This window comes from Tigriopus californicus, chromosome 1 (genome assembly GCF_007210705.1).
Source record: "Tigriopus californicus strain San Diego chromosome 1, Tcal_SD_v2.1, whole genome shotgun sequence".
Lineage (NCBI taxonomy): Eukaryota > Metazoa > Arthropoda > Copepoda > Harpacticoida > Harpacticidae > Tigriopus > Tigriopus californicus.
The window spans coordinates 380,769-405,317 of record NC_081440.1 but is presented as its reverse complement, the minus strand read 5'-3'; the positions used below and the strand labels follow the sequence as shown (position 1 = coordinate 405,317).

At 44.6% G+C, this 24,549-nt stretch overlaps 3 protein-coding genes and 1 long non-coding RNA gene across 6 annotated transcripts; 2 read left to right on the top strand and 2 right to left on the bottom strand.

Moving 5' to 3' along the window:
• Positions 1–8,057: 8,057 nt before the first annotated feature.
• On the bottom strand, positions 8,058–11,839 carry LOC131888013 (golgin subfamily A member 3-like). 3 transcript variants are annotated; one of them, XM_059236782.1, is made up of 9 exons: positions 11,621–11,839; positions 11,345–11,517; positions 10,897–10,998; positions 10,687–10,813; positions 10,191–10,516; positions 9,969–10,113; positions 9,359–9,472; positions 9,061–9,270; positions 8,058–8,522 (listed from the first exon to the last, which is right to left on the bottom strand). In XM_059236782.1, exons 1-9 carry the CDS (start codon positions 11,690–11,692, stop codon positions 8,241–8,243), a joined length of 1,551 nt encoding a protein of 516 aa, XP_059092765.1. In that variant the 5' UTR covers positions 11,693–11,839; the 3' UTR covers positions 8,058–8,240. The 3 variants fall into 3 exon arrangements, with proteins under 3 accessions (XP_059092765.1, XP_059092773.1, XP_059092781.1); XM_059236790.1 differs by lacking the exon at positions 10,687–10,813 and having other exon boundaries at positions 10,866–10,998; XM_059236798.1 differs by lacking the exon at positions 10,897–10,998.
• A 676-nt stretch (positions 11,840–12,515) lies between these two features.
• Positions 12,516–13,049, top strand: LOC131888137 (uncharacterized). Its single transcript, XR_009374082.1, has 2 exons — positions 12,516–12,634; positions 12,722–13,049. It is a non-coding gene; the product is annotated as an uncharacterized LOC131888137 (long non-coding RNA).
• Positions 12,725–16,240, bottom strand: LOC131887936 (BAG domain-containing protein Samui-like). Its single transcript, XM_059236679.1, has 2 exons — positions 15,638–16,240; positions 12,725–14,926 (listed from the first exon to the last, which is right to left on the bottom strand). The coding sequence occupies exons 1-2, from the start codon at positions 15,875–15,877 to the stop codon at positions 13,256–13,258; spliced, it is 1,911 nt and encodes a 636-aa protein (XP_059092662.1). The 5' UTR covers positions 15,878–16,240; the 3' UTR covers positions 12,725–13,255.
• A 1,003-nt stretch (positions 16,241–17,243) lies between these two features.
• On the top strand, positions 17,244–23,973 carry LOC131887828 (uncharacterized). The gene is made up of 7 exons (XM_059236548.1): positions 17,244–19,617; positions 19,686–19,809; positions 19,873–20,032; positions 20,117–20,214; positions 20,278–22,477; positions 22,552–22,801; positions 23,525–23,973. The coding sequence occupies exons 1-7, from the start codon at positions 18,035–18,037 to the stop codon at positions 23,586–23,588; spliced, it is 4,479 nt and encodes a 1,492-aa protein (XP_059092531.1). The 5' UTR covers positions 17,244–18,034; the 3' UTR covers positions 23,589–23,973.
• Positions 23,974–24,549: the final 576 nt, after the last annotated feature.

Below are 24,549 nucleotides of genomic sequence, written 5' to 3'. Positions count from 1 at the left end.
CATGCCAATGGCTGATGGCTCGTGCTGTTGGTTCAGGATCGATGGTGCTTGCCATTGTTGTGGGATTTACTTCCTTCCTGCGGAAAACGACTCAAAATAATGCACCACGTACGTCAGTTTAAATACGAACGCAAGCAAGTCTGCCGCCATTTCAATTGATTTCCACTCCGAAGCCAAAGAAAAAGGGACAACCACTCGAAGTGTATTTTTGGGTTAAGAAACCAGTAATGGATCGAATGCTGAAGCCGCCGACTTGTTATGGCTGATTCTGGTCGGATCACCATTGGTTGTACAGTATGGGATCCGGCATGTGGCAAAGCTACTGGCACATCCAAAGCAGGAGGATTCACTCTTACCTTGAGTGCATTATAATAACACTTTACCCTTGACTCGTCTTCAGCATTGCGGACAAAACGAATAAAATACCAAGTAGACCGAACAACTGAAGTCGAGACTCTGGAGAATGCCTTGGATTTAGATTTAAAGTCTCCCACTCCGGGAATCGGTGAAGGACTTTTAGCGTTGTTGAACAGAAAAAGAATGTAATGAATTCAAGCCAATTGCACGGTCTAAACCAAATCAACGCGTCCCCCCCGACGTCAACATCTTGAGGACCTTTCTTTTATTAACGAGATTCTTCGGTTAATCCAGGAGTAACTATGTCAATGAGTGCCTTTCAACGATGACAAGCACTTCTCATCCAAGTAGTAGTTGTGGTGCACCTACGTTGTAGATTCATTCGCCATTTCTGTACTTAGAGGTCGACCCAGGTTTCTGGCTCCTGGCAGAACAAGCTCCATCTACTACGAACGAAGGCCCTGGGATCGGGATCATCTATGATGGCTCACTCTTACTGAATGGTTTCTTAGCAACAACATCAGCTACAGCAACCTCTTCATCGTCGTGGTCGTGGTCGTTGTTCACATGGACTTATCGTAGGTGGTCGTGATCATGTCACGTGAGAAAATGGATTCATTGTGCCGTGACTGACTTTAGGATGGACAATCCTCGGTGAATAACGCAAGCAAGCGAGTCCTTGGAAATTATTCACACACGTTCATGCTTGGCTGCACTTGAGCTCGGGATATTTTACGTACTTAGTATTTTACCATTACATCAGCTCATGTGGATTTGGCCCCTTATTTTTTGGCAATACCGGTACATAGGCAATCGACCCAGAAAATCGAAAAGATGACCGCTTCTGGCCAGCGCTTGAATCAGAACCGTCGGATATTGTCCTTGCGTGATCAATTGGAAACCAATTACGTAAGTGATTGTCGATGAATACATGTCGCTGACTTTCTCAGGGAATCATATCGACTTCATAGTGTATACGCGTTCAAGCTGATCTCACACAGATCAATCACAACGCTGATTGAGGATTGAGGAGCCGAATGAAGCATTCTCGTCGGTAGGTAGTTGTTTGTTCTTCGCTTGAGCACTTTCATGCTACTATACGTACTTTCAACAAGTGAACCCGTGACATTAGAGATTGCATTAAAGCGTTTCGCGGTCACATATCACACTGATTTTTTTTTCGTTGGCCTCATCCCACAACAAAAGATACATAGACCTATCTACTCGTAGTACACTGTATAGTACGAGTGGGTTACTATACTGTAAGAAGACACACAGACAGACGAACTGACAGACAAACGATGAAAGGTAGGGATCAATTCGAGGTTAATCTGGTCCATCGTTCTGGTTGAACTTCTATCAGTTTCAGCCGCAACGAGATGAGATGACGATGATGATGGATTCACATTTTGACAACGAGGATTGAGACATTTCCCCCCCAAATTGATGGACTTGATTCAATTTCACGAAACTTCGTCGTGAACGATGGTTGATGACTCGGATCTGGATGATCATCCGTCCAAGGGCAACTAAGACCATGATTACGTCCTTGAGTTGGTATCTGGTATCTAAATCGCTGGAATATAAAAATCGCAATCCCTTGATCTGTCTTTCGAGATCTTTGATTCATTGTGGAAAGCTTGGATAAGCTGAATTCAAAGACGGGGCCAAGTTCGCACTCTCTTTTTACAAGCAAAAGCAAGTCCAGAAAGAACTGCGATTAAACAGGGATACTGTAGATTCCAAAGGCTCGCTAGAAGTCGTTTTAGATGCTATCTATAGATAAAATTCGATACCTTAATCCCCTAGTGAAACCACCACTTACAGAAAATGTCCCTTCTTACCCACCCTTTGCTACGAACTTTGGCTGTGCTTTGACTACCACATACCCCAGTTGTTTTTTATAGTCATTTGTATCCACATTAACCCATACTCTAATCATACACCACAAGGTGTCCAAGAGTGGTTTTTACAATGAACAATAAACACAAGTCTTGATTGCTGCAAAAGTGGTCACCAACTAGCAGGATCACTGTTGACTAGACAAACATTTTTGGGCATTTTGATCCAATTGTACGACAAATTCAAGCAACGTCCAATCCCAGTTTGTTTGATTGACTAAAGAAATCACAGTCATTTCATCTAGGGGTCCTTGAATTAGTATGGCCACCAATTGCATATGACTCTCAAGTGGCTCAATCTGTTTACAATACAACAATGCAACAACAATGTATGCCTTAAAGGAGCATATTCATCGCCAGACACCTTGTTTGATGGTAGAAAAAAAATGTGAATATCACTTGTGGGTGGGCCTGAAGAGGCATAATGACGCATCCTTTGCCTCACTCTGGACAGTGGAAATCTTGGTCCGTTTTGGCATGGAAATGCCAGATGGGGATTTCAGATTTCATAACGGGCCATTTTTAAAGATGGGGAGGGAGGAAGAGAAGGGGGAGGAGGAGGAGGAGGAGGAGGTACCTCTAAATTCAAGTAAATTCAGTACTCTTTGTTTGACAAATTCAAGAGAGTCGAGCGATTTCAGAAGAGGCATAAGGGAAGATCTTTTCTTGTGTTTATGAGACGTTGTCGGGAAGAGTGTTCAAGGTTCATCATCGTCATCATCATAGCCATGATACAACCCCTCCCAAAGCAGCATGCCTGCTTTAGTCTTGATACCTGGTGAAAAAAATATCCGCCATCTCCATGACACCAACACATCGTACTTGCCGATTTCAACCCCGGACTAGCACTTAAGATGGAGAATGTTTTGAACTATATGACGATTCGTCAAGAGAGTCAAAGTCCATGGATCGAGTAGTCCTGGCAGGCGAGTACACTATGTAGCAATAATATGTTCCCTTCTCGTGGGTTTCATTCAGTCTCGAACACATTTAGATTCGACGAAAAGGGGAAGAGGAAAACATTTTTTTCTCATCTCGTATGGAGGACACGTTAGTGGTGGTCTAGTATCGAGGATGAAATCCATCCATCGTGATCTTTTTGGGGTGAGAATAATAATCTCAAAGTACGAAACCACCTTTTCTCTATCTGGTTTGTGACAGAGCCGTCAATGCTCGGCTAGGATTGGAGAGCCATTCTGGGGAATAATATGATTCTCTAGAGGCCAGAACACTTCAAATGAGGACCCCGGAAAGACGGTTGCTAATAAGGACCACTTGTTGCAATAACACCTAGAACGGAAGGCGCCAAAATCAATTGCTAGAGTTACATACTGTTCGTTCGTAGTTTGGGATGAGAACGATGTTGTTGCTATGACAAGCATCTTTAAGGGAGCAACTAATAACAGACCGTCTTCAAATCCCCTTACTTCCTGTTGCTGTCATCCTGAACTCGAGTCCCATTGCAATGAGGTGCGTATTTTCAACGCTGACACAATGCCAAAGGCCAAATCGTGACGAGAGATAAACCGACTAAGAGTCTAATTTTGCTGCGTTATAAAGTCTACTGCACCTGATTTTGTTAACACCGTCCTAAGGCTTTTTTCAGATGCCCTCAATCGTAAGCACATTAAGACATCTACCGGTAAGATGTAACCGATGCATTTGCTCCTGCTTTATGATACCACCGACGGCATTGACGGGAAGCTGAAAGAAGTAACAGAATGAAAAAATGGGAAACGTGAAAAGAAGCCAGCACTTTAGCGTAACAGAGTATCAGTTTATTTGGACCTGAAAAGTGAACCTCATCAATCAAGAGTCCTTGTAGCACATTACCAATGTCAAAAGTAAAGAAACTTGATACCATACTTCTCCATTTTGAAACGCGAAACGTATTTAAATGCCAAGATTCTTGTTTGTAAAGCGGCAAAATTGAACAAAAAGATAAGGAAGTCAGCATTAAAGGTCGAGCACAGGTCAGGAAACTCGCTCCCAGAATAGTCTGAAATCGTGCCCACCTGGCGTGTGAGCGAGTTTTGCCCTGGCCCCATTCCATTTGAATACGACTCATGCCGACAATAGCTCCAATTGAGATGTGTACACACAGCACATAGTAATGGAACAATGGTTCTTGAGTTCCGTCGGCGTCACCACCGTCTTGCCTGGATCCGTTCATGACTGGGTTGAGGAACTCAATGACACCTCCTTCGCCAACATCAACACTCCATACCAATCAATGATCCTAGCTTGCCTCGAGGAAATGATATTGCCAAGCATTGAGCACGGTGGTGCTAACCTCTACTAATGATACGGATGGAAGGCGCCCTCCACCCATTCACACCCAAATGCCCAAACAAACCACCAATTTATTTAGTTTCGTAGCGGCGGGTTACTTAGGCAACCCTTACTTTTATGCTCTAGGGAATCGAAGTACAGTTTAGCCCTAATTATATCTGAGAGCAATTAATGGGATCAGGATGTGCCAAGGCGATGAGAGTGTGGAGAGGTTATTTTTGAATTGGTTTAGGACTGGAAATCGCATGAGAATCCGGTCTCTGTTTATGATGTTTCTAATCGATGTTGTGGGGCTCGAGATCCGAGCATAGAGATTCATATTTGGTTGGTTGGTTGGTGGGATGGTGGATTGGTGGGTTGGTCGTGTCGTTCATTCACGGAGGCCTTGACATTAAATGTAGACGAAATTCAAGCGACCTTCAACTTCTGCCATCCCACAGGACTGCCAAAGTCGCAAACAAGGGCCAAGTCGTATTTGCCAAGTCTCATTTGGCTCGTAATTTTAGCTCGAGACAACAATAAAGCTGTGCGGCTCTTCCGAAGAGGCCAACGAGACCTCATTGCAGGCTTGTTGTTTGTTGAATTTGAAGTTTCTCATGGGCACAGACCGCAACCCTGAGCGTTACACGAGAAACACAGGAAGGAAACCACCTGGGGAAACAATCCGTGCTCGAAGCAACGACTTTTAGGCGGGGTCTTCGTGCAAAAAGCCATCATTTTCAGCTCGCTCACGAAGAAACTGTTGAATGAGCCACTCCAGATAGAGCAGTCTTTAGAAAGAACGGAGGTTAACATTCAAATGCCATTTCCTGAATTGCACAACAACTGTAACAGTTAGCATTGCAGACTACATAGTAGGACACATAACGCACACTTGTGCCATCACGGATGGATGGATGGATGGATGGCGGAAGAAAAGGACGAAAAATAATCCGCGCCTGACGTGCTTTATATTTCGCCAATATCGTCTAATACAGGATCCTTTGTTTCCATTCACTCTGCTTGTGTTTCGACGGCTTATTCGGAGTCGTAATTGGATTTTGAGATAGGGGGTTGGGCTTCAATTCATCTTGGCAGACGAGAATGCTGTGCAATTTCCCCGTGAATGAGAAGGGCTTGCCTTTTAACTCGCACTTTTGGCCCCGTGAAAATGGCTCTAGAAAGAACCATCCATTCCAGTGGTTAGGGCGCACTCCACTCGCTTCATTCAGCGACTGATGTGTCAAGGAGCACTGATTCTCTGGAGGGTGCCCGGGTGAACCATGTCGCTCTCAATCGTTAAAAGCAGGTGCAAAAAGAGCGGTCGAAGGGTCTGGAAGTCTCGGATAATGGCATGAAGAGTGACGAACGGGGACCTTGACGGAAATTCAGTGCAAATCAATGGCTGGAATGACAAATCAAATTTCGCACAAAGACCATCCCCATCATCATCACTATCATCATCATCTTCATCATCATCATCATCCCTGCCGTTGGCTACAACGCATTTCCCTTCTCAAACAACTGACATTCCTGCTAGAGGAATTGAAGCGTTCCATTCCTCTCTGAGACTCCCCCAAACTCCCCAAATACACAGATATTGTTGACTTCACCCTGTTCGTCGTACGAAATGATACCATCAACGAACAAACTTCGGTCCTATACATAAATCAGGTGGGAAAATAATGAGCTCTATTTTAGCTTGATCTTGAAGGGTGTCAAGCATCACTGATGGTATTAAGGCTCTTTCAACTACTTACGTACGAACTATCGTTCCACTCGCTGATGGTTGATAATGTGTTGGTGAAGGGTGTTAGGATACGGCCGTATTGTCCATTATTGATCATGGAATACTATCCTGACGCTTCATCAACATTCATCAGTCATGGTTAGCTAAGAGTAATTTTAGACAGCAATCTGCCATCAAAGGTTCAATTATGTTCCAAAAAACACCATCACGCCATCAAGGTCTTTGTTAATGTGCATGCAATAAAAAGTATTTGCAGGACGGCTATGTTGTCTTACCAACCAGCACACACTACAGGGTTGTACAGATATTTTGGATAGACAGGACCATAGCACATTTGCAAAAAACGCTAAAAATCAGGGGTTATTATGCCCGCCAATATTGTTGACCATTGAACAAATTTTAATCATTCAAAAGGTAATGATTTTGAAGATTTAAGTGATTCCTGTTTCTTACCGCCAATGTAAAAAGAGCGTAATAGGCTTTTTGAGCTCCCTAAGGCCTTCAGTACAAGTTTGGGGCAATTATATCTTTCTGGTTTTTAGCACAACCATGACCTGAATCCTCTTTTTATAGTTTAGAATCAAAATTCATTCGAGAAAATATTGATTGCTTGATAGCTTTTTATGTTTCAAGTATTTGAAACTCGTTCAGTTGACGAAATTGTTTAATGTATTGAGTAGAGGTTTACCCACTGTCATAGTACTAGTCAATAATGATCCGTTCCGTTGGTTTAACAAATTGTTACTTGAAATGCAGAGATTGGGCCAGTGGGCATGAAATTGTTATTTTTTGAAAGAAACTTGTGTACATTGATGAAAAAACGCCTTGATAGCAGAAAAAAGTTACTTAACCCGTCAACAGCGTACATCAATTCAATGACGTGTCCGAGAATGTGATAATGGCAGTCGTTTGAGTGATGGTTTACTTTATGGGAGATTATTTCAATCTAGTCCAATCCAACGGAAAATTGAAACTTTTATAACAAATTTTGAATTTCATTCGTATTTTACCCTTGCCTCGGAAAATCCGGATAACCCTGTATGTATTCACACATTTCTGGCACCCTTCTTTGGCTGCTGAGAGAAATATGTTAGGTGAATAAGATTTCGCGATCGGAGCCTTGAACGCCTGAGCTGAGTGTATGGCGAATGCCATAATTCGAGATGATGGCAATTTTTTTCCAAGAGTAGCTTTTACAGCATCATCTCATTTGTGTGGTGAATTTCAAACAGATTTTTTTTGGGGGGGGGAAGGGGAGGGAGCGAGGGGGCTGCACTCCTGAGAAGAAAAAGGGGGCAGAATTGGACGGTATCCGTTGAAAGATTCCTCCGTCTGCTCGAATTGGTTGGCAGACAACCCAGTTTTACCAAACGCGTTTAATATCGCACTTAAGCTCGATGTGAATTCAAGGAGGCATTTCTCTGGTTGTTTCGGCCCGACGGGCGACGACCGTCACAATAAGACTTGGCAAATGTCCTAACCAACATACGGATTGCAAGTGCACAAAAGCTTTCCGTAAAACTGCCGGGGAGGCTATGGAAAATACGTTTTTCTAAATAATTGTTCACTTTTGATACGTCGATACGCATTGATATGTCGATCCGTACAACCCAATAAAAATTCATTTAATCAGCGGAGATGGAAGAAGTCACGAAGTTATAATAAAAAAAAGAAATCAATGTCGCACCCAATTGCCAGAGCAAAGCAACTTCGTTACGTTGACCTTCAATTCCAAACCAAGGAGTATGTACCTCAAGCAACGTCACTAGAATCGAAAGTACGAGTAGGCCTCTTTAATCAGATACCACGTCAAGAATAGAATTTTAGCCCAAGTGGCAGTAGATAGAAATCTCATGAAAAGTGACCAGTTGATCATCATTTTTCATCATAATGGTAATAATAATAGTAATAATAATGATAGAGCAATTATCATTACAGACGCTAAAAGCCTCCAATTTCATTCAGCTGGCTATGAGTGCCTCCCGCTCTTTGGCCTCGATATTTTTCCTGGCTCGTCTCTGTCTGCGCACGGCCAATTGTTGTTCCAGTTTCTGGTGCATCCGTTCGCGACTCTCCTCGATCTGTCGCTGAACCCGATCCGCATCTTCGCGATAGGTCTGATTCAAGCGCTCCATTTGCTCGCCAAACACCTCAGTTTGCGAGGGGGGCGGGGCAAGGTCCTCTTCCAAGAGCAGTCCCAAAGCCTTGAGCTCTTCCGCAGTCAGAGTCAGGGAGTTTGGATCCTTTCAAGGAAGAAGAGGAAGAAAATGATATCTTTGATTCCCACGTGATATTCCCTTTAAGCGGTTCAGTAGCTACGCAAGTACTCGTTAGCTAGGTAGTTGCGGTGGATAGCAAGGAGCTACGTAGCTTGGCATTTGCATGGAATCATTTGTTCAAGTCAAGGAAGTCGGATCGTTCCAATTACTTGCCTCCTTCCCTCTCGTGTTTGAGTCACGACTAAACAAAGACTTTGCTTCCACTGGTATTTCAAATTCAATCAAAAAATGGCAACTACAATAACTACAATGGTTGTTGATTTACAGAATTCGTCTTAATTTACAATGTAGAGCAAGGCTAAAGTGTTCAAGGATCAGGAGCATCTCAGAACAATTTGCTGGATAATAAAACTTTCAAATCGAATGTCCAAATAGAGATGCCGTGTGTTAGTGAGTCCCACTACAAATCAGTCCAAGTTTGTGGTCAATCAATTGGCTTTCCATTTGACCAAACGATCGATTCAGTGGAAGGTGATTTATGACTGAAGATCATATTACTTACAATGCCCTCGGTCATGGCCAGATCATTGAGATTCAAATCCACTTTCACATCGGTGTTCACGTCGGCCACAGCAATATCCACATCTTTGCCCATGACCTCCTTGACCTTCTCCTTGATGAGTCTGACCCTTTCCGTCCTCAACTTCATCGAGGCCTCTTTCACTTTGGCATTAATGTCATCTAAGTCTCGAGAGATGGTTTGGGACACGACCTATGAAAATGAAGAATAAACCATCTTTCAGGATGGACTTGTTCCCGGCGCAACGTTTGTCTTGAATCCACGCAACCCAGACACTCACTTGGGTGATCCATTGCAATAAGGCTCCACATCGTTTGGAGGTTATGGTGTAGCATTCCATGGCATGCTCATGGCGATCAGGGGTTTGCATGTCGGTGAAAATGTAGGCGGTAGCCTGAGTTCCAGGCACATAGAGAGGAGGAGAAGAGAAGAAAGCAATACATTGCAAGTGAAAGTCGAGTCCAAACACTACAAAAAGCAACAACGCCCTGCCAAAGGGCCCTTTGATGGATTGCCAATACCCGTCCAATCAGATAATGGGCTCTTCCAATTGTAAGAGCCAGTTGTTTTTGAAAAAATGCAAGGAGCTAATTGTTGACGAAATCGTGTCACAATTGATGGCTGATAAAAATAAATGAGCACCAAAAATAAAAATATCAAATTGCGGCCAAATTCGGTTGAGTGAGTGAACTGAGCTATTAGTGGAGGAAATGTTCAAATTATATGGAAAAGTACAAAATCTTCAGAGTTTTTTTTGCGACCTTGACCACGGCTATTTTTTCGCTGAAATGGTCCCATGGTACGAAAAATGTTTCCCACGAATGGACTAGGGATCGCGTGACCAAACAAGGATCCCAATGAGAAACAACAACCAGGCAGGCCTTTCCTACCTTGTTTAGTGTTTCCACCTCAGGTGGAGCGCAATATGGGAACTGAACATTGCTCAAATAGCGTTGTGCACCCTGTATATTTTGTGAGGCTGCCACCAAGTTGTTTCGCGTTTCCGAGGCCACAGCGTACCGTTGTTCCAAATTGCTACCAAAGCAAAACAACATCATAGCGTGTTGGGTGGTCACTCGTGTCAATTAAGTTCAAAACTGGAACTTGACTACCTGGGATCAATGGTTTGCACGTCGGTCCATTTGGTCACAGCATGTTCCAATTGCTTATAAGCATAGTCCACCATTAGCTGGGCCTGACGCCATTTGAAATTGGCCTCCACGATCCGATTTCGCATCTGTTCATGCTGATCCAAAGAGGACTCCAAATGATTCTCATCCTCGGAGCCGTAAGCCCCACCAAAGATCCGATCCAATATCGTCTCTTGTTCCTCATAGAGGCTTTGCAATTGTTCCACATCGAGCTCCAAGGAGACGATCTCGGCCTCCAGATTGGACTTTTGATCTCGCATGTTTGACAACTCAGTTTCAGCAATTTCCTGCAATAAACCGAACAAGACTGATCAATACCCGTGGTTTGAGGTCCCAGAGTTCTTAGACCTCCTTGTCTGAACAGAGGCCGTCTACTCGCAACTATGCAAAATGTTCCCCTGATATCGAACCCTTCACTCGATCACACCACTCTTCATCACTCAAACCGTTCTCTAACCTGGCTGTTTAAGGCAGCCATGGCTTCTCTAGCACTCTCCTCGACCACCCCAGGCTCATTGTTGGCCTGTTGCATCTCCAAGACCTGGCCTTTCGTCCCATCCTCGTTATTGTTTGGCTGACCCAGACTGAAACCGAAGAATCGAACCCGCCGTTAAACAAAAGGCTAATTTCAATCACCTGCTTATTGAGGGCGTCCAAGTATTCTTGCATTTCTTTCTCTTGCTGGGCTTCCCAAGTGCCCTGATCCAGGAACAGTTGCTTTGTGTCTGGATCATCTTCTAAAGCATCCACGTCTCTTTTCTCTCTAACACTGCAATGTTCAAAGAAGGAGGTGGTGAACCGTCCGTCAAGATGCGGGCAAAATTGACGCTCGGTCCCAAGGGATATGGTAACGGTTCGATCCCAGGCTGATCGAGTCCAAGCTTCTTGGTGGTATTTGATTACACCATGAGTTGCTCCTTTTACTACCTTAAATGGGCGAACCTGCGGTCATTCCCGAGAGTGAGGTAATAATAAACGTTGGTTGTGACAACGAAGCGGGAATATCCCATAATTGGGACTCCCATCATCAGATGGCAGACCGAGCGAGAGAGTTGCCATCTGACTTCGTAACAAACAAACAAGGGCTATTGTAAATGATGACGAAAATTAGTTACGCGGCTTCGTTAAGGCTTTCGACGACGACTTCTTGATCGGTGATGTTGAAGGTGATTTGTTTGAGTTGTTCCCGCTTGTGCTCTAAGACCATCCTAGGGGAGTTCGCCTCAAGTTTGGCAATCTCGTTCTCCAGAGCAATGTACCGCTCCAAGGCCTCTTGTCCAACCTCAATCTAGAGAACGAAATGCGACGCAAAAATGAGAGACGCGAGGAGAACATTTTCACTTCCATGAATACAAAAAGATGCATTAAATAAATATATAAATGTGATATACCTTGCCATTTGGAATTTCACCATGGTTTCCATGGGCCCAGGCTTGTCCATCTTTGCTTTGCTCACAACCCATAATCTCTAATGCTCAATACTACACCACAATGCGGCCTAATTGGACCTTATGGGGCACTGGACCCCGTTTGACAATGGCGAGCGGCCCAAAAATGCTGGCGGTCCTTTTGGAGACAGGTACTTAATTGACCATGAGTATGTAGGACTTTCTTCGATAAGTTGGTGCATCAATTATTCACACGTCACGGGTCTAGAATGGCTACAATGGTCTCCATTAAGACCAACGTGGATCTTCCAGGGAACGGATTCAACATGCTAATTCTCAAAGCGGCGCTCTCGGAATTTCAGGTACATTTTAGGGGTTTTCCAACAACGGCGAAAGCTCTCCAAGCCCAATGTTCATTTGAAAGTCAATTTGACGTTAGTCCCAACCGCCATTAGTGAATCATAATGGGCAGATGTTCCATAATGGGACAGAGACGACTGTTGGTTCCACAACGATCCCATGGCAACGAGACGGCTCATGAAAATTGGACCAGGCGCTCGTTGTCAGCCCAACACCATCTGCTCACACTAACCTTGAACTTGGAAGCTCAAGGAATAAGCACAATTATTATAAACTTTTAATCCAGTTTCTAAATCGCACTGCACCAAATCCTTGTGAGTTCAATGAAAACATGCACATTTCAGAAGGACAGCTAGAACCAAGTGCAATAAAACCCCTGACTTTGTATCGATCTCACAAGTAACGAGACGCTCTTGAAAACAAGGAACGTTGCACCACCAAAACCGTCGTGTTATACCGGGGACTGTTCCAACAACGGGAAAGGCACACACCATGATGGTAATCTGGGGAAGAGCTGGAATTGGCTGTTTCTACAAGGAAAGTATCGAGTGGCTAAATATTTGAAAAGGGCCCAACTTGGAAACAAGCGCTCCCTCCAAACCAAGATCAAGAGGAATCGTCGGATCGCGTGAACAGTGCTCATTGCTGTGGATCAAGGTTAGAGACAGATTAGTTCCGTGCAAGGTCTTGGAAATCATGTAGTAACACCCGCTCTAATCCTTCTCTTTTCACGGAATGACGCAGCGATGACAGCACAGATTCTTATAAAATATATTAAGGACATACAAAGGCAATTTTTTGTATAGATATTAGGCACGCTTTTCAATGTTATTTTTGTGTTCATTTCATGACATTGCGGTGTTTGTTGCACAGCTATGGAAGACTACAAATGACAGATACGGCATGCACCCAGTCAACGGAAGGGCGATGGATAGATGAATGAACGTATGAGAGAAAAAAACGGATGAACAAACAAATGAATGACTACACTTGGAACGTAGGAAAATTGCCGTTGAAGTCTGATCATTTGCATAATAAGATTGTATCACAAATCATCTTCCTATGTCCACAGTATTTCCACGGTTTGTAATTTTGGATGCTGCTGGTGTTTCTCTCGTGGTTCCGATCTCAATAATCGGTAATAATGAACATGGTGGTGGTAATAATGTAATAATAATAATAATAATGATTATGATAAAAGTAATTTCTGATTCTGAAGACAGCGATTATATTAGTTGGCTCTTAAAGTTATAGCAAAACGAGATTCTGATTGAAATTCTAGTCCTTCTTGGCTGTATTAGATACCTCTTCTGCTTTGTTGGCACTATTGGAGGAACTAAGGGCAGCCAAGTCTGACAGGATTTGATTATTGGTTTGGGCAGCATCACTTTCCTTGGCTATTTTCTGATCATTGCCGTTATTCGTGTTGGCCTTGGCCGATTCGTTCTTAGCTCTGGAGTCGAGCATACTCAGACAGCGATTGATGCTTTTGATGGATTCCTTTCGCATTTGACGAAGCTCATTACGCCCACCAGTGTCGATCTCGTCCAAAGCGATCAGATGTCGGGTGAGCATCTCGTCAAGATACAAATATTCTTTGTCTTTCTTGTTGCCTTTGAACTCCTCAATTTTCTTGATGAGAGCGGACACCTCGGCTTGGATTTTCTCCATCTTTGACAAGGCTGGATCCTCGGGCCCGCCGCCCCGTTCTTGAGGAACATGAGGGTGAGAGTCGGTTGTATCGTTTCCAGCTCCTCCACCCAATTGAGACACGTTTGGTACAGGATTCTTAGGAGGCGGCACCATAGTTTGCTTACGCTCACCTTGAGGACTGGGAGCTGCATTACTTTGCTGCTCTTTGCCGCCAGCTCTAGATTCCACAGGAGATGCCTTGTAATAGTTGGGGCTGCATGGAAGTGGTATGGGGCCATCTGGTGCAGGCAGAGGGCTCGTGGGATCGCCTGGAACCACTTTTTGGGGTGGTGGTGGCGGAGGGGGGACCCAGCCCATTGGAATTGGACCCGGCGGGGGTGAGACCGGACTAGTGGGCTCATTTGAGCGAGTAGGGGCCTTTCTCTGTTGTTCTTGAGTTGGAAGATTCATGTGCATGCGTTGAGGGTGGACCTCTCCGCGACTCACTTTTTGCGTTCCATTCGGATAGCAATCAGAGGGTTTGACAAATCCACCAGCTCGTCCACTGGCAGCTGTTCCTCCTACACTAGCTGATCGATTCACTACAGGCTCGTCACGCCCTTCTACAAAAATAGGGATATGGCGGACCCCTGGTGGAGCATTCATCATGGTGGGAGGCGCAGATTGTTTGCGGTTATCGCTGGCACCACTAGCCGTCTTGGGAGACAACCCGCGAGGAATTGGGGGCTGAACCTCCGATCGCCTTTGGTGTTGAGGAGCCTCTGGTTGACTAGAAGTGGGAACGCTCGGTGCAGACGCCGAAGTAGCCAAGTTGTTGGGATTGTTGCTTCCCCCCGGGGCCGACGGGACGTGTAGCTGATCGGTCTGCGAGTCTGAGGGCAGAACACCGCCCTCAGGAATGGACGAGTAATGATGATTGGGTGGTTGCTTCATTTGTGACAAATGCTTCTGAAACGTCTTTGGTGGCTCTGAGCTGGCACGAGTGATCCTCGGAGAGGACTTGTCGGGCTGATCAGAGGTGGTCCCTTTGGCGGGAAGTTCCGTGGTGTTCCGAGACATGGCTGGATGTTTCGCTTTGGGCGAGGCACTACCCGCGGGATTCTTTTCATGCACAACTCGAATAGGGATCGATTCAGCACGCGACGTTTTGTGAGGAACTTCGTCGTTCGATGGGCGGGGACTGTGTGATCTCATGTCGGGTTGTCTGGCGTGAAATTGGGGAAAGTCACGATCGTCCTCAGCGGGAAATCCTCGACCAAGATTAAAGCTCGGTCCAAAGCCGTCCATAAAGGGATGCTAAAAAATAGGAAATATGCAATGCTCTCATCAATACGTGCCACATATATCGTTATCTTTCCCATAAATGTCCCAGTCATCGTGATGCAACAAAGGTTGACAAAAAACGTCGTGCGTACTTTCTTTCACGCTCCCTAAAAGCCTGAAGAACTCTTTTTTTTCTGACTCTCAGGATGATGATGGCATCATCGCCTGAGGGCGCCACAATTAATTCTTGGCAACTGATTGCTTTGACAGTACGTATGTCAATCTACATACAAAAACTGGAGATTAATATCCCTCTGGAAATCAGGACGTAGCTATTCAACGCATTATTATTCCAACGCATGAAAACGATAACTCATCGCTTTCAAGAAGGGAACAAAACATTCAGACAAAACAAAATGGCCATTCCAGAGCACAAGTCAACCATTTTTTTGTTCCTCCAAATTTACAATTTGGCGATCTTATCAATGTTTAGGGTCTGCTAGCAATACCATTCAAGGCTCACGAATGTATGAATCTAAAGGGTAGAGAAAGTTCACACTGAACCATTTGATTCAAGTCATTCAGGCTAGCACATTCCATGATGGACAATTCAATGTTGGCCCCAACACGCTACGTACACTATTAACAATCGTGCTAAAATGTGTCCCTATTACAAGGTCAAAGGGAAAGCACAATTACTTAGGAAGAGATTGATTTCAAGTGAATGGTGGAATCTGAACTTACTCTGAAGAATCCAGGATGGTTTTGATTGGGCTCATAGAACTCTCTTTCAAACTGTCCTCTCATGTCTGCAAAAGGATCACTGAATTCAGACCTGGGATTGATAGAAGGTTCATAGGTATGATGATGGGGTCTGGTGGCGTCACTGGGTTGGGGATACTGCGGATGTGGGTGGTGCGTTCGCTGAGGCGGAGCTGGCGGAGGTTGTTGCGGTCTTCTACCACTGTGATGATTTCGATCCATACTGACACTATTCAAATTCACTTCCAGTTCGTCATACACTTACTTCTTGTTCGAGAAGCTACCAGAGAACACTTGGAAATCGTGGCCACTTGGCATTTGCAGACACGCGTCCAAACTGGGATGTAAAGTACCCAAACGGCCTGGGACGGGTGGATAGCCTGGTCACTTTTGGGATGCTTCCTTCGGTAACTATGGAGGGGCGAGCGAATACCGACCGAGATGGGACTTGGCTCGATTGCCATAAAAACGCCAAGGCAGCAAGCAGGAATGTTCCCGAAGCCAGAGCCGATACACACGGGGCTCGAAGTTCGAAATGAGAATGGCGACCGAGCGACCGACCCACCGACCCACCGACCGACGAACTGATCGAACGACGACGGGCCGACCCTCCCAACATTCGTCTCTGAGGCCTACTATGCCTCTAACCTGCCAGAACAGCATGTGTGACTCATGGAAAGCAATATTGGGACCATGACGTCAGGTTCCAATCTAGAGTATTTTCACAAGCTCAAAAATCCAATACACTAAACAATGATGAACAGTCAGCAATGACAGTCGCTGTTCAATACACTTAATCCTCAAAAAAGGACCTTCAAGATTTCTTCCCATTACAACCCATCATGATACGTTTAGGCCCAACAAAATGAACAAAATGTTGTGCCTTTTTTTGTCTTGAAAATATGATTTGCTTTGCTTAACGAAGTCATCAGTGATTATAATCTCAACCCACGACCAGGCAATAAACCAGTTTCCATGAAGTACACATGTGCGCAAGTGTTCATCAATAGATTTACATCCTGGTATGACCCTGCGAATCTCTCTCTGACAGGGCTTCCTTCCATCCACTCTTGACTCCATTGAGCGAGGCAACGAACGACCACGTTGAAAAGAGGTTGCGTGCTCTCCCCATTGACAGATGGTTTTACATGAGATTGGAGATTGCTCAAGCCAGCCCGTACATTCCAATCTGCAACGTTCAATCTAAGAGTGATCGTTTCAGTGCTTAGGTCTTGCACGAAAAGTCGAGACGAATGTCAATATTTTCAAGCAGACAATGGCACCCTGAGTTAGGCCCAATTTTGAGTCGGATTGCGTTTCCTTCTTTCTCCTTGTCGTCACTCGGCAGTCTTTCTCTTTTCAAACCTGACGAATGAGTCAAGAGTAGGAGCAAAGAGTTTCGTTCACGAGTCAGTGGTACAAGCAATCATGGCAGGCCAAAGCAACGGTGTGTGAGCAATTGATGCACGAGTATGAGTGTGAGCAGATGCCTAGAAAACCCGTCCACAATGTAGTAGATGGATAGAACTCCTGGCTGGTTTACAGCTATATGCATGCTTGAAGGGTGATGATGAACAGACTGTGCCTGCAGGAAGTAGTCTTGTACTGCTGAATGCTACCTGTATTTCCCCTCTGCTTGATTAAATTGTTCTTATTCTGAAGCCACAGTGAGACTCTCCCCTACCTTCTGTCGCCTCCTCCTGCTGGTTCTCCTCCTCAAAGGCACACCGGATGTCAGGCAGGGAATTAAGAGAAACGAACTTAACAAATCATGTTTTAGATATCAAGACATAGACCAAGGAACTCAAACTATCAAGATGAACGAACATAGGAGAACCAATTCCTTGAACCACAAGCATCTGAAACTGAAGGAAGAATGTGGTTGGCAAATGTCAGGTCCTGGCTAGATTGAGATACCCGACCAAGCGTATGAGTGATGACTTGAAAAAGGGCTTTGAAGCACATACAAGCACACACACACCTCCTCCTGCTCCTTCTCCGATACTAGCCTTGTTCAACTCACTGACGACTTGAATCGTACATACGGCGACGAGGACGACGAGAGCGACGAGAACGACGACGATAAAGACGAAGGCAGAGCCTGCCTTCAGCTGCCTTAAATGAGCCAGCAACCAAATAATGATATGAAGCCATCTTCCATGATCAAAGAGTTAACAGATTCATTGCCTAATAAGTGTCCAGTGACGGTAATCTCATACCCTCAGATGCTTCTGGGTACTCCATTCGTGTAGTGGAACCATCCGATCGATTGATGACGAAATCAAAAATGTGTTCCACTGACAGCTGAGGGAATGCCAGTGTTTTTGTTATCCCCCTGGACAGTTCAAATGAGATGGATCCGGACCAGTACTGCCCGTTATGAATCATAATGGGCAGTTCCTTCCTCATACAAACCAAGTACCACAACCACCACAACATTTCGGGCAACACAATCATGGGTTAGTCCAATATCGTGGTCAACACTACCCCAACCAGCATGCAGGCTATATCGCTGGGGCGGGTGGGGGGTACCATATGGCTTCAATGGGATCTCCCCCGAGTCAAAGAGCGGACGGGGCCATATATCATCAATCAGGACCAGGAATTGTACCCAGTGGGTATCCGGCCCATGCCCTGCCGGGCAATGTACCCTCGATGCACCACCGCTTCACGGGCTATCCAACACAAACGGGACCTTCAACAGTAGTCCAACCACCACAACATCAATACTATCAACATCCATACACCAACAACTACCACCTACATGATCCCAAGTCCCAAATAAGCCCGCAACCTCCTCCACAGCATGCAATGTATCCGCAGCAACAACATTTTCAACCGCATCAGCAACAACAACAACAACAACATCAACAACCACAAGGGCATCCATATTCATCTCAAGAAAGTAATTCACATGCCATATATCCTCAAAACCAATTCCGCCCAGCCATACCCCATGGGCATCAACATTATCCCGCCTACTTTCAAGGGCCTCAAACTAATCCTAATGGATATCAGTACGGCCATCCACAACAAAGAGCTCCAATGCAACCAGGGACTCCAGTCATGGTCCCCAATCATAACTCAATGGCTGCCAACCCAATGTGTGCTCAACAACCATCGAACGGCATGGTTCAGGCAGCACCTTTCACGCAACAGCACATGTCATCACACATGCGGCCTCAAATGAGGCCGCGCGTGCCCGGGGCCTTACAGGTCCATAATTACCCCATGCATTCCAGTCAGTTTCAATCGTTGCTAACGGCGTCGAGCATGAATCACATGGATAGTCAGCACCAACATTCCAACATGAGAAGGCTACGTCAGATGCCTCTAGGCATCGGAGGTCCTCAACTTCAACAAATGTATCCTCAACAACAAGAACAAAATACGCATTCAGAGGACAGTCAAGGATTTAGTCACGCCTTTGTAGAGTCGCATCAAAATCAAACTTTGGACCAAGTAAATGGACCGAGCTCGTCCAATGTAATAGAAACAGGGCCAGGTCAGGATGTGGTGTCATCTGGGAATTACGAGGATATAGCTCCCCAAATGAATTTGCATCCAGAAATCGGCACTACAAAGCAAGCCTACCTAGATGCCGATGGTCCACCAGATGTCAACTCCTCAATCAATGATGCAATGGACCAGAATATGACGACATTGCTCGGAACAGAAAATCAAGATTTCAACACCTTAAGTCAAGATCCTCATGAAGTTATGCATTTACCCGAGGAGGCGCCGCCCAATCAAGACAATTCAATGATGTTGCCAATTATGACCGAGTCAGAATTAATTACTTCTAGTTTAGAGGAATCGAACACTGAGAATCTTCCAGGACCAACACCAGCAGTAACGGTTCCAAGTGTAATTGCAACCATTGACAAGAAGTTTACAACCACCGTAAGGGTTCCATTTGGATGGCGTCGTTTAGTTTTATCGGAAAGCGTAATTTACTACAGGTTCGTAACATAATTGCCAACCAATCGACGAAAACAATGTGTACTTAACCGCAGTCTTTTTTTTCCAGTCCAAGTGGCGTTCAATTGAGGTCAATGGATGATGTAAAAACTTACCTTTTACGGGAAGGTACCTGTAAATGTGGGTTGGAGTGTCCCATTCGAATTGATGAATCATTCGACTTTGACGATACTGTGAGCTTCAACCAGGATCAGAAGTGTTGTGATTTCTTCTCAAAAATACATCTTGTTTTTCAGAAACATTCGGAAGCACAGCCTTTTGTTATGGATTCAACAATCCCTTCTCGCTATTGTGCTCATAAGAAACTGTTAGCAGGTCTGGCTGCCTTAGACAAAACCCCAGCCTTCATGACACGAATTCAGCATATTCATAATCCCGTCATTTCTACAAAACGTGGTGAGTTGTTTTTTAATGTCCCATCCCTCAAATTACTTGGAACGAATTTTCAAGAAAACATGTTTTTTCATCAATTCAATGTAGGCCCTCGTCGTACAAAGAAAAAGGTGAAGGCATTTTCAGGAATGAAGGTCGCCCAAATGCTGGAGGCTCGAGAAGTGGAACGTCAACGAATTAATGAGGTAAATACGCCGACTGGTGGTCCAAATGAACAAGAATCTAATTTCTTTGCATCGGCCCAACAGATCATAAAACAACAGAAGCAAGAATATGAAGCCCAGCTGAACCATACAGCGGTGACCTCAACCACTCAAGCAATTGTTTCAAGTGTGGCAACAACGCATGTGGAAAAACCTCCGACACAAGTGGGGAAAAATGAGGACAAAATCGCTCCATTGCTCTCCGATGATTCGGAATCTCAAAGCAAGGCTTCTCAAAAAACTACAGAGGCAGGGATTGATAACTTAGAAGAGCCAGCCCCAAAGGAGTCCCAACCACCCATCAATGACAATCCCAGGCAAGGAGTCAGTAAAAATCTGGAAATAAGGCGAATGTCAAACACCGAAGAGGGGAACAAGATTCTAAACGACGCATGGACAAGTCCAGACAAGGACAAGGGCCAAACGCCGTTACAAATGGTTGAGAGCATTGTATCAAACATTAACAACCTTCCAAAACAAGAAAGCACTCCACAATTGGATCGAATCCATCCTTCCGAGACAACTTCAGGGATGGCCGGTGGGGGAGTCAAAGGCAACTCCAAAAAGAAGGCTTTGGCTCATATTGCACCAAGTCCATCAGTGCTTGGACAGAACCAACCCAATACAGCCACGAGAGCACTAACGCTAATGCAGAACCCCTCTCTCACAGTTCAGGCAGCACCCTTATCGGTCCAAATGTCGACCACAGTGCAAACAACGACGAGTGGCGTTCATCATCATCAACAACAGCAGCCCGTAATGCAGTTAGTGAACACATTAAATGGACCCATGATTATGCATGCGGTCCCGTTTAGTGGCGCCAATGTGGTTCACGCTATGGCCGGTTCTCAAAACCAATTGGTCCATCCAATTTTGCCTGCTCAGGCCCAAGCCATTCCCGTTTCTACAAGTGGATTATTTTCCAATGTCACCAAACCCATCTTGAAAAAGCGGCAGAAGAAGAAGACGTCAGAGCATCAACAACCAACTCCGGGTAACACAATGCCAATTCCAATAATCATGTCCACGGCACCGGCCTTGGCTGCATCTCCGGCTACTCTGACCGCTGGAGGGACGCAGCAGATTATAACTATTGGCCAAGCTAGTCAAGGGGCAGGAATGATGAGTGCATCCCACGGTCTCGGACAATTTCTTCCCCACCAGAATGTGATGGTCAACCAAGCTGGCCAAGTCGTCACAAATCTTGGCGGACAAATGATTGTTTCTAATGGAGGAGCCCTCATGACAATGCCTACGGTCCAAACAGGGATGGTTCTGAACCAGTTACCTGATGGAACCTTCATTCAAGTTCCAACTACTCAAGGCATGATAAGTCAACTTCCCATTCTTCATGGAAATTGCCAACAGATTTTGGCCAATGGAGGTCCGATTATCATGAATAGCAACCCGACAGGTAGTAATCATCAGATCATTCATAGCAATGGTGGCACTTTCATTTTGGCCTCGCCCGGTGGTTTGGTTCAAGCTCAAGGCCTGGCCTCGTCATTGCAGCCAGCTGGTCTCGTATCTCCGCGACAACACCAGCAAATCATGCTCTCCACACCCGGTCCCAGTTCTGGATACGTGTCACCTTCTAAGAGTAATTTAAGTCCGAATACCTCGATCAAGAGCCACAACACCACCCCCATCGAGCTGGGAGATACATCCAGCAGTGAAGATGAAGAGGACGATGATGATGACGATGGCGATGAGGATGACGCTGACGATAACGACGACGTCGAGGATAGCAAAGATTCCAGTGACAGTGAATCAGATGGTATTCAGCACCAGTCCATCTTGCCTTTGAAACAAAGCCCTAGTACAAGTGGGCTCCGGCGAAAGAGTCCGATCAAGTTGAGTCGTCCCACGACCCCGGTGAAGAGTCGAAGTCCGCGATATGGAACTCCCTCAAGAAGTAGGAACAACAGCAAGTCATCCTCGAAGAGATCCACACCCGAGTCGTCCAAAACTAGTCCGAGAATATTTATCCAGAGCAACCAAGTGGACAGTTCAGGGCTCAAAGCCACGCCTCCACACTCTGCCTGTGATTTCGAGTCCCCCTCCACGTCCTCAAGTCATCTTCACCATCACCATGAGCGTACCAAAGAAGTCCACGAAGAGGATGAAGAACCTAGTCTGGATACAAGTGGAAGTACTGACGACGGTAAGGGATCTCGCATCAAGCGTCGACGTAAGCGTAATGCAGAGGAGATTCTAAAGGAGGAGGTCAACCTCAGCGACGAAGGTAAGCACGATTTAACATGATTTAAGATCAGTTCTTGTTCATATGATTGGGGGATTATCTCAATGATCTTACAGACGAATCTGACGAATCGGTGAATACGGTTAGTGAAGGCCCGAGACAATTTTCCGTGGGAGAGGTGATTTGGGGAGCGCACGGAAATTTCAACTCCTGGCCTGGAAAACTTATCAAAACCTTCCCAGAGAGCCGAAGAGTTCGGGTTTGCTGGTTCGGAACCAAAGATGTCTCAGAAGTGGAGTCAAACGCCTTGAAAAGTCTTTCAGAAGGGCTCGAAGCCCACCATAGATCCATTAAGAAAATAAGAAAGTAAGCCTAATAATGCATACATGTATAAGTACCCGTTGACACAAATGTGGACAAAATGAACGATGGCATTGTAATAGAAATACCCAAAGGCATCGGGGCTTGTTTAAACTTTGATTTAAATGCATGCTCAGGAGCAAAAATTCACATGCCCTGAACATAAAAGGGAATAAAGAATGATTTTCAAAAATGCAACTCAATGAAAGCTAAGAGTACTTATAGTTAATTGTTGAAAGAAAGTCAAGTGATGACCACTAAAGCAGTTAATGAGTTACATCAGTTTAAGGTTGAATGTCGCCGAGTTTAGCACTTTCCCCAAATATATGCCCCATGATTTTGGACTCAAATGTCTTGACAATCCATGGTAATTTTTAATTTCATATCACTGAACCAAATTTCAGTTTTCAGTGAGATAAAAAAAAATCTCGTAATGTTATTCGCCTTCACTATAAACCCTCCTCAACAAAAACATTTTTGGAAATCAATTTAAGGTAAACTGTGGAATCCACTTAACATCAATAAAAGTAACATAAATGTTGGGGTCATTCACAGTTTCAAACATAGTTTGAGGTCATTTAGACAACCGTTCTTGCTTTGAAACCATTGCCATCTACTTTCATGAACCATACCCGATAAAGTATAAAAAATAAGAGGGAGGCCTTCGTTGAGCTTTCAGAATTTGTGTCTCTTATGAACTAGTTTGCTGATTTTGACCATTCTTTTCAGGGGAAGGAAATTGAACGCGTCTTTGGAACGAGCAATTCAAGAGGCTATGACAGAATTGGATTGAGTGATCCACCGCGATTTTGCCGCAAAATTTAAGCGTATCAATGTGATAGTACACTATATAAAAGGATAAACACAATCGCCCACCCATCCCGCCCCTAAGATGTAAGCTACTAAGCTGTTTCTCAAAAGCATCGCACCATACCCATCATTAAAGTACACAAAATAAATCGTTCATACAGAAAAGGAACACTAATTAAAGATTTAAAAAGTCACATTGACTTGACATCCCCCTTACTATATACAGAGCCCTTTTCTTCCCATCCCTTTGCACCTGCGCCTACTTCCCCCATATTGTAATATAATTTATAATTGTCACCACCTCCGACTATTCCCTGGGAGTGGAGGAGATGAAATAAGTCAAATATAAAACAAACCGTTATGCATAATTGCCTTCTTTTCATTGTTGGAGTTGTATTAAGGATAAAAACTAGACTTTCGTCTCATCATGTGAGGGCTGCTAACCTACGTAATTAGATAGATAGATAGATTTATTTCAGGAACACTTTGATCATGATTGGATAATGTCGGCATTTAATCTTTGAGTTAGCATCTTGCTTTATCAAAAATTTCATGAGCATGTAATTCCTCAGGTTCTGGGTTAGCAAAAGCTTGTTTTTATCAGGACCTGGGCAATTAGCGTGAAGGTTCTTTTTTGCGAGCATTCAAACCGCTCCTGGGCATAGTATTCCCAGTAGTACGTAAAGAAATAAAAGATAATCTAATCAAAATCGTTAGTTGTCTGTACATTAATGTAATCTCTTATCTACTGGCGAATCAGATGTGGCAGACGACCCAAAGGTCATTGAGCGGAATTTCTTCCCGTTAATTACTCTCAGCGACCGAAGAGTCGATTCTTTCCTCGACTCTTCTAGGCTACTAGAATCTTGACCATTGCAACCACAAATTCATCATCATAACAAACTTGTACCATCAGATTAAGATGAAATACTGACATTACTATG

What these genes read in the sequence shown, in the direction of transcription:
- LOC131888013 (XM_059236782.1), bottom strand. Translation starts at nt 11,692, where the DNA reads ATGGGTTGTGAGCAAAGCAAAGATGGACAAGCCTGGGCCCATGGAAAC. An exon ending in TGGCTGCCTTAAACAGCCAG is followed by an intron (nt 10,517 to 10,686) that starts GTTAGAGAACGG and finishes GGTTTATTGCAG; the next exon opens with GAAATTGCTGAAACTGAGTT. An exon ending in GTGCAAACCATTGATCCCAG is followed by an intron (nt 10,114 to 10,190) that starts GTAGTCAAGTTC and finishes TTGCTTTGGTAG; the next exon opens with CAATTTGGAACAACGGTACG.
- LOC131887936 (XM_059236679.1), bottom strand. Translation starts at nt 15,877, where the DNA reads ATGGATCGAAATCATCACAGTGGTAGAAGACCGCAACAACCTCCGCCA. An exon ending in ACCATCCTGGATTCTTCAGA is followed by an intron (nt 14,927 to 15,637) that starts GTAAGTTCAGAT and finishes CCTATTTTTTAG; the next exon opens with CATCCCTTTATGGACGGCTT.
- LOC131887828 (XM_059236548.1), top strand. Translation starts at nt 18,035, where the DNA reads ATGAATCATAATGGGCAGTTCCTTCCTCATACAAACCAAGTACCACAA. An exon ending in CATTCGACTTTGACGATACT is followed by an intron (nt 19,810 to 19,872) that starts GTGAGCTTCAAC and finishes CTTGTTTTTCAG; the next exon opens with AAACATTCGGAAGCACAGCC. An exon ending in GGTCAACCTCAGCGACGAAG is followed by an intron (nt 22,478 to 22,551) that starts GTAAGCACGATT and finishes ATGATCTTACAG; the next exon opens with ACGAATCTGACGAATCGGTG.